The 8633-nt window shown below is 57.0% G+C and overlaps 1 protein-coding gene across 4 annotated transcripts; it reads right to left on the bottom strand.

Annotated features, from left to right (window-relative positions):
- Positions 1-175: 175 nt before the first annotated feature.
- Positions 176-8357, bottom strand: PRKAB2 (protein kinase AMP-activated non-catalytic subunit beta 2). 4 transcript variants are annotated; one of them, XM_050977459.1, is made up of 8 exons: positions 8285-8357; positions 5537-5714; positions 5167-5333; positions 4227-4320; positions 3535-3655; positions 1763-1896; positions 1412-1480; positions 176-1061 (listed from the first exon to the last, which is right to left on the bottom strand). In XM_050977459.1, exons 2-8 carry the CDS (start codon positions 5696-5698, stop codon positions 984-986), a joined length of 825 nt encoding a protein of 274 aa, XP_050833416.1. In that variant the 5' UTR covers positions 5699-5714; positions 8285-8357; the 3' UTR covers positions 176-983. The 4 variants fall into 4 exon arrangements, with proteins under 4 accessions (XP_050833416.1, XP_050833417.1, XP_009098229.1 ...); XM_050977460.1 differs by having other exon boundaries at positions 8235-8303; XM_009099981.4 differs by lacking the exon at positions 8285-8357 and adding an exon at positions 6625-8214.
- Between the last annotated feature and the right edge of the window lie 276 nt (positions 8358-8633).

Genomic DNA, 8633 nt, shown 5'->3' with positions numbered 1-8633 from the left:
CTGCAGCCGTGCTCCCCCTCCTCAAACCACCTACAGCACAGGGTGACAAAGGCCCCAGCTGTCCCCAGGGGGTGGCTCTGTGCCCTCTCCTAAGAACCCAAGGGCAGACCTGTGCTGCCCTGGGTGCTCCCTTTCCTCCTCTTCTAGACCCCCTCTCCAACACCAGGCAAGCAGCACCGAGAACAATAAATACTGTAATAAATAGAGAACCCTCTGTCCCACGGCACTGCTGCTGGAGCAGGCGGTGCAGCCGGGGTCCTGGAGTGCCTGCCTGGCTCTGCTCTTCCCAGGGCATGTGCCAGTCCCCCTCTGGTTGTGACAAAGTCAGCCCTGTCCCACAGAAGCAGCTGATATTTGGGACAGGGCATTGCAGTCCTCGATGGTGCTCTCAAAGCAGCAGGTAAGAGTGGCTGTGTCCAGCTGTACTGTCCATCATGCTGGCTCGACGCTGAACCTCGCAGAGGTTTTAAAAAGCTGGGGGGCAGCCCCACAGCCAGGGCTGTGGAACAGGGGGCAGGTGTCAGGCTGGAGCGTCACAGAGTCCCTAGCAGACAAGGTGGCCTTGGAGATTCAGCACCAGGGCAGCAGCACAACCTTCAGAAGAACAGGATGTGTTCCTGGAACCTGGACTGGGTGCAGTGCCAGGACCACCTTGAGGCCCTCACAGGCTGGAGAAGACAGGCAGGGTGAAGGCCTTTTTGTGTTGGGCGTGAAGAAGGGCTGTTCTGGTGAGCAGCAAAGTGGTCCCAGAGACTCACAGAAGCCAAGGGAAGCTGCAGGTGGGTGGAAACCAAGGGCTGAACCACACCAGTAGGATGGGATAGCGTCACAAGCCCCAGTGGCCCTGAGCTTGTTGCCGGGGCCCGTGTCCCTGCCAGGTTGGAGGCTGGAGCCAGTGGCCAGTTGTCACACAGTCCTGTGGCCCAGTGTGTGCAGACAAGCGGCGTTTCGTGTCCTGCGTGGGGAGTGTGCGAGGCCCCGGCTCAGATGGGCTTGTACAGCAGCGTGGTGACGTACTTCTTCTTGTAGCGGTGCGTGGCACTGAGCACCATCACCCCATCCTGAGGGAGACAGCGTCAGCACGTAGGGCCAGGGCACCCCTGGGGCTTAGGGAGCTGCCCCAGCCTGTCCCTGCTGTCCCCAGTCCCACAGCCAGTCCAATACATAACAGGACAGCAGGGCAGAGCCAGGGCAGGGTCTGATACACGCTTAGCTCCCCCACGCTGCAGGGAGGCAGCTGAAGGGAATTGTCAGGAGGTCACACCCTCTGCCCCTGTGTATGCCACCCCTCACCCAGCAGCCAGCTCCCATCTGCACCCCCAGCTGAGCAGGTTCTGCTCCCTGCAGGTGCTGTAGGCTCCTAGGAGCCAGAGCAGCTCCTCACCTGCAGCCTTGCAGGACTTGCCCTTACCTTGATGGAGAGCGCGTAGAGGTGATTGAGCATGACGTGGTTGGGCTCGGGCAGCAGGGCTGGGTCACACTAGGAGGAGAGGAGTGTCACAGGGGAACAGCAGAGCCCTGATCCCCCAGCCCCTGCCAGCACACAGAGCTGCTGTCTCAGGCAGCTTGAGCTGCCACTGCCTCTGGCTGATCTGAACAGGAACAGAGCTCAGCTAAGCACCAGAGGCCAAATCAGTGCGGCAAATGGGAAATACCAAGGGCTAGAACCCAGCCAAGGGGAGCTCAGACTCCCCTGCAGACAGGACTCCCTTCCTGACCCCAGTGTGGCTCTCTCAGTGGGCAGTATGCTGGTGGTACACACCGAGATGTTGGTATCCTTGTTGAGGATGACCTGGAGGAGGTGGGGTGGGAGGATGGGTGGGGATTTGAAGCGCTCCTCGGGCCGGTACACGTACATCTCCTGGCCATAAGGTCCTGGTGGGGAGCTGGATAAATCTAGAGAGAAGACAAAGGCAGGGACATGAAATGACTGAAGCAGGATGGGTGAGCACAGAGCAGCTCCCTAAGAAGCTGAGAAGAACTCAGCAAGGTCTTTCAAGCACAAACATCCTCCACAAGCCATGGGCAGGGATCTATTCTATAGCAACAGGTCAGCCTTTTCACAGCAGAAAAAGCAGCTGGGCGAGCCCCTGGCAATTCCAAGCAGGGCTGTAAGCTGGTACATGCACTGACACAACACAGGCACTCCATGTTACCCATCACAAGACCCCTCAAACACAGCTCTCAGCTCAGCCAGGTCCCTCTCCCTGCAGGAAGCAGCTGACTTGCTCCAGAGCTGTGCCCTCAGCAGCAAGGGCACAGGGAGCAGGTTGCTCCAGGTGCTGCCTGATGAGGAGGTCCAGGGAAGGCAAACAGGAACTCTACACTGAGCAGGTGTTCCAAACATGGGAGGGACCTCAGGGCCTCATGCTGGACTGGCCACATCTCCCAGCCACATTTGATCTGAACCTTTGGGAACAAGCAGCCCCCAGAAGGGCTCCATCTTCTTGGGCTGCTGCTGCTTGCTGGCTTCTCTCTTGCATGGGCTGGGAAAGGACATGGAGCTGAGCCGTACCTGAGATGGGGCTGTGTTGTGGTGTAAAGCTAGGTTCTTCCCCTCAGCTGTGACTACTTCCTCCTTGCCTGTCTCCTGCCCAGTAAGTTCAAAAGATGCCCTTCAGGCCTGCGGTCATTGGCCTGTCCAGATGTCATTGTTCCCTGAGATCCTCCCCCTCCCACCTGGTTGGTAGCTCACCTGTCCTCCCCCCCCCCACGTTCCTGTGTGCTTAAAAGGCGTTGCGGCCATGCGGTGGGGGTCTGTTCGGAGCAGTACTGAGATTCAGAACTGTAATACCTTGGAATAAACTCTGGATTTAACTCTCCGGCAGAACACACTCTCTTCCTCTTCACTATCGCCTGGACTTTTCTACTAGAGGTAAACTGAGTTCTGCTTTGCATGGGCCTATCTCGAGTGCTTAATAGTAACTGCTTGCGAGCCGAAGGTGTCTCTGAGGAGAAATATCCCCAGTAGCCACTATTAGCTCAAGAGAAAGCATCAGGGCTGTATCAGGGACACACACACGACTGAGCTTCCTGCCAGCATTTCACACTGAGCCAGCACCACCAGTGCCTGTGTGGTAACCTAACCTGCTGCTGTAACACAAGCAGATGGGGAGGTTTGCAATGTGCTAGCACTGGTACAAATTACCTTGGCATGAAAACCAAGAGTAGCTGCTGAAAATAAACTGGATCCTACTATCACCTAGCTTGTACCCTGGATCAGATGACTTACAGTTGACCAGACAGAAAGGGCTGATGTTCCTGGCATTTCCCAGTCCGAAATGGCTCCCTCAGCCACGCACTGCAGCAGCTCTGCCCTGGGATGGTGCTAGCACAGAACAAGTTACACCAACACAGCTCCCCCAGAGGGATGAGGCCTCAGCTATGGGCTGAGGAAGGCACGCTGCCCAACACTGCTCACCCCAGTGAAGGCCCACACCTCTGCCCAGGGGGTCTGTGCACCCAGAGCAGCGAGTCTCAGAGCAGAGGAGATGGAAAACAGCACATGCAAAGCTCTAATGCCACAAAACTCACCCCGACCTGAGGTTTCTGAGCTTTCCAGGGAATCCACCTTCAAGGCATCAAACACCTCGAAGTCAGACTTCTTGACGTGGATGAGGTTGTTTATCGTCCCCATCTGGCTGGTAACCACAGGCTGGAAAGAACTGGAGTGAGAATCTTCCTGTGTTCAGCTCCAACTGAGGCACATTCAGTGCTTCCTAGATGCTCTCAGCCCAAGCTGTCTTTGCTGCAACACTACCTCCGAGCACAGGTGGCTAGTGTCCCTCTCTGCCCTACACTTGTAGATCTCTGCTGTTTAACCTGGGAGGATTTTCCTTTATCACAGGCTCCTACATCCCCTCCTATTTCCACCCTCCATCCTGCTACATGCCCATGGTTAGGTGTGTTGTCCTTCCCATGCTGCTCCCCCATGATTCAGTTTGGAAGAGAACTTGTGAGTGCTGACCTCATGGCCCCTCTTGCCATTGCCAATTCTCAGTGGGACTTGAGGGCCTTCTGGCATTTACTTGCCCTTTCCCAATGCTTCCCAGTAAATCATGACTACGTCCAGAGGAACCAGCCTCTGAAATGAGTCAGGGGATGGAGGTGTGCCTTTTGTTTCAGGATACAGTCTCTGCTCTCCCTGTTACCCCTCTGCTGCAGTTACATCCCATCTAGTTCCCTGAAGAAGACAAGATCTGAAGGGATAAAGCTTGGAGCATTACCTCAGATGGATCATGGACCCACTGGCCATCCACAAAAAATTTGTACTGGTGCTCTCCTTCTGGAAGGTCCAGGATAGCAACGAAGTCATTGTGGCTGTGCAGAGAGAACAGATGTGCAACAGCATCAGCCTGCTGATGCTCTGAATTCTGCTCTTCCATGGGGCCTCAGGAACCAGCACTGCCCAGCCCCTCTACCCCAACACCTTCATGCAGGGTCAGGCTTGCTCATCATCACTGACCCAAGGCATGGCAGGACAGGCATGAACATTCCAATGCTCCTTTGAGCATTCCATGGCTCAGCCTCCTGGGAGCCCAGCTGCAAGTGGCAGTCCAGCCCTCTGTGCCCTGAGAAAGTCGATGTGATAGACACCCTGTGCAAGACAGGCTAAGAAGAACATGTGGGCCAAGCTCCTGCCCTGTGCTGGCACAGTAGGACAGGAGCAAGTGGAACAGCTCTGTTTGTCAAATCTGTAATTGAGATAAACTCATTCCAGAATAATTGCTAGAGTCCTACATGAGCTTCCATGTAAGTCAGAGATGTGCTGCAGAACAGTGAGAACACCATTAGGGCAGGAAGATATGTGAGGGACAAACAACTAACACCCACTGGCAGCCATACAACTAGGCATGGGATAACGCTGCAGCCAAGGGAAGAGCTGACAGCTTCCAGAGGACTGCTGCATACCTGGGCAGGGCTCTGCTGCCAGCACTGGATGCTGTGTGTCATCCAGCTGGGCATGCAAAGTGGCCCATCCTGTCCTGTCCCTGTTTCACAACTTCCCACTGTCCCTGCAGCACCACACAGGGATGGAGCTGCCTGTGTATTTGCCTCAGACCCACAGCTTGAGTGAAAAGAGAAAAGCCAAGAGAGCAAAGGAAAATGTTCTCCGCTCTGGAGCAGACATGAACATAAGAGTAAATGACTTGAGGGACTGGCTACCTCTTGATGAGTGGGATCTTGGTGCTCCAGTTGTTGAAGGATCCAGAGATGAAGACCTCCTTGCCTCCATCAGCCCAGCGTATGACAGTTGGACGAGCCTGCTGGGATGGTTTCACTGACTCCTCCAAATCTGGCTGCCACGACACAAACTCCTTGTCCCCAGGAATCTAGGCAAAGAAAACCAGAGAGATGTGACCAAATGAACACATTCATACAGCTGGCCTCTACCAGCCACACACAGGAGCACCACAGATCTCCTCCAGGCCCCCAGCTCCCCAGAGACCCCTGGCATGGCTGGAAGCACAGTCTCACACAGGCAGTGTGCCGAGGCTCTGGAGGGCAGGCAGGGAAGAGAGCAGCCGGCCCCTACCTTGGAGTCATGTGAGCTGAAGACACTGGGGTCGTCAGTGCTGCCCACCATGATCTTGTGTGGGTGCTCCTTGGCAGGGTGGGAGGCACTGGAGCCGTCTGAGCGCTGGGACTTGGAGCCATGGCGCTCCCCCGACACCCGCTCACTGGTGGTGTTCCCCATGGCCCCTCAGCAGCCCCTGGGAGGGAGACATAACAACACTCTGCCTTTGCCCACGGGCCTGGCAGCAAGGAGAGGAGCAAAAGAGCCGTCTCCCAAATGTTCTTTGCCAGTGGAGACAGACAGCAACCCTAAAAAAGGCCCCAAGTTCATTTCCACTACCAAGTTTGGGAGCTGAATGGGAATTCAACAAACAAGACAGCTTGACCTAATTATAGTCACATCCTTAAAACCATCACTCTAGTTAAGCTGGTAATTGTTAAGACTCCAAAACCAATACAACTTCACCTGTGTCCTACGTCAGCCCTTGGCAGCCAACACAGTAGAGCTGATGGGAAAAATAAAGCCAACTTTTATTGTCAAATCAACTGCCTGGCATTAACAGAGCCTCTTTCACAGTCCTGCAGTCAGGCTCTACAGACAACACAGCAAGAAAACAGCCAGGGAGTGAAAGTAGCAGCTGTTTTACAGTCCCCAACAAGTCTCCAAGAGTTTGCAGGCAGAAGAGCAGAGCCTGGCACCTGCAAAGGCGACAGGGAGCATTGAAAGTGTCCAAATGGAATCGCCCAAGCTGGAGCTTGTCCAAGGAGCAGGGCTAATGCTGTGGTGTCTGCAAAAAGCTCAGCTCTCATCAGCATTCACTTATGATTCACCAGGCAAGTCACTGTGTCAGCTGCAGCACAGCACAGCGAGCAGGACCATTTGTTGTCACCAAGCCAGCACCTTCCTGGCTGTCTGGAGGGACACGGTGAGGGAAGGGCAGTCCTGGCCACCTCAGTGTCCCTCTGCAGCTGGAGATGGGCCCCTATCCCCAGTCTCACCCAGCTCAGAGAAAGCAAATAAGAACTGACCAAGCCATGAACAACCACACACCTTTTAGAATAAAGAACAAAGCCACTGCAATCTACAGAGGACTTTTCAGGCCTTACCCTCTTTCCAGGAGCCGAGATGGACTGGGGTTTTTGCCCACTTCCAGGCTTATTTTGCAGCTTGCAGCTTATCACGGGCTCTGCAGAGCAAGCAAGGGGACAGCCAGCCTTGCTTCATGTGCTCACTTGTGACATTTGGAAGTTTTGTTTAAAAGATCAAGTTAAATGAAGGGTGCCAAGTGAGGCTGCCAGCCAAAGCCAGGCTTTAGAACATTATGGAGCAACTACTACGGTGTTTCTTAAGTCCTGAGGGCTAAAAGGCAACTCAAGTGGGCCGCTAAGCCATACCCCCACATCTCTCAGTGCAGATCAAGTATACCTGAAGATCCAGGTCAAATGAGCTACACCTCTTGCTCTGACATCTTCCCCCTCTCCTCTCCAGAGGCTCAGACAGCTCCTCACAAAAACTGCCCCTGTACCACCAGAACTGCTGCTGAGGAGTTTCCTCTCCAGTATCTCCACTAAGGCTCCCTTACTTCTCATCTACAGGGAGAAAGGTGGGAAAGGCTCAACTTCCCTTGCAGCAGGATAGACCTGGGAGATATGTGCAGGTGTTAACAGGTGTGAAGCTTCCCTTTCTCTTCTCTAAAAAAACTCCAGTCCTTCTGTGTCCCTTACCGGTCACACTCTCCAAACACTCCCTGAGGCTTATCCCAAGTTCCTGTCTGGCGTGTGCCATCTGCATCCCCTGCATCACACACACAAGCACCCGGCCTGTGCCAGGACAGATCTTTGTACACAGCCTGCGACACCTGGCTTTGCTGAATTAACTTTTACAGTTCAAACCCTCCTGCATCCAGGCCAGCCCTTGTCGCACTGGGAGATGGTGTCACACAGGTACACCCAAATCAAGGACAGAAATGTTGCCCAAACCACAGCCCCAGGAAACCTCCGTACATTCGCTCCCAGCGTGGCAGCAAGCCCCTGCCAGCCACAGCCCACAGCAAGGTGGCTGCCTGCCTGCCCCATCACCAGGGCCCTTCTGCTCCAGCCAGCCCGAGCTTCTCATGTGGAAAATGACACGTGAATTACACACATTTCCCTCCGAGGGATGTGCCACGCTTGCTGCCTCTCCCACCGGCCACTGACCGCGCTAGGAAGCACTGTCAGGCAGCGCGAAGGGGCTTCTGCAGGAGGGACGGGGTCTGTCCGGGAGCACTGGCAGGCATTCGTTCCCAGGGGCTTGGAGGGAGGGATGCGGTCCAGCATCTTGCCGGGCTGACACCACCCGGGGAAGCCCGATCCGCCCGGACTCTCCCTCTTTCAGAGACGAAAACCAGAGCTGAGCCCTGAGCTCGCCGTAAGGTTAAGGGGATGAGCTGGGAAAACGGGGGCGGAAAATCTCCCTCGGAGCAGACAGGGCTGGGGCTGGGGCTCTGCTCAGCGGGGGCGGTGGCGGGGCTGTCACGGCGGACTCAGCCCACGGGCACCCGCGGGTCTGCCGAGGCCTGGGGGAGGAGCGGGACACACCGGCAGGGCCGGGCCCTCCCGAGGGGCTGCCAGACGGGGTCTGCCCGCTGCAGGGTCCGGGACACCGCTACTCGGCGGAGCCACGCCTCACCCACCGCCTCCCGCAGCAGCATCCGGGGAGCCGCCACCCTTATACCCACCCGTGACACCCGCCCCGCCGTCCCCGGGCCCGGGCCCGGTCCGACCCCACCTGCCGCCGCCGCCGCCGCCGCCACCGCCCCGCTCTCCGCCTCCGTCCAAGATGGCGCCACCCCCCGCCGGCCGCTGCGGGGCGCTCTGACCCGCCCCCGCCGCGCTCCGCGGCCGCGCCCCGCCCCCGACCCGCGGCCCCGCCGCTGGGCACCCGCCATGTTTGCTGCGGGCGGCCGGCCCGCCGCTGACAGGGGCGCGCGCGAGGCGGGGGCCGCGCCGCCTCAGCCGCCGGCGGCCATGTCTGCTGCGGACAGGGCTGATGGGCGCTGCGGGGTGCCCGCGTCCGGGGTGCTGCCCGTAGGCCGGCCGGACCCCCAGGACGGAGCTCAGACTGACGCAGCCAGGCA

This window comes from Serinus canaria, chromosome 8, assembly GCF_022539315.1.
Source record: "Serinus canaria isolate serCan28SL12 chromosome 8, serCan2020, whole genome shotgun sequence".
Classification (NCBI taxonomy): Eukaryota; Metazoa; Chordata; class Aves; order Passeriformes; family Fringillidae; genus Serinus; species Serinus canaria.
This window is presented reverse-complemented; position numbering and strand designations above follow the sequence as displayed.

Bases quoted from the DNA above. Each gene is read 5' to 3' on its own strand.
- PRKAB2 (XM_050977459.1), bottom strand. From the start codon at position 5,698: ATGGGGAACACCACCAGTGAGCGGGTGTCGGGGGAGCGCCATGGCTCC. The intron at 5,334-5,536 runs GTAGGGGCCGGC...TTCTTTGCCTAG, and splicing joins TCAGCTCACATGACTCCAAG to ATTCCTGGGGACAAGGAGTT. The intron at 1,481-1,762 runs GTGTGTACCACC...CTCTCCTCCTAG, and splicing joins ACAAGGATACCAACATCTCG to TGTGACCCAGCCCTGCTGCC.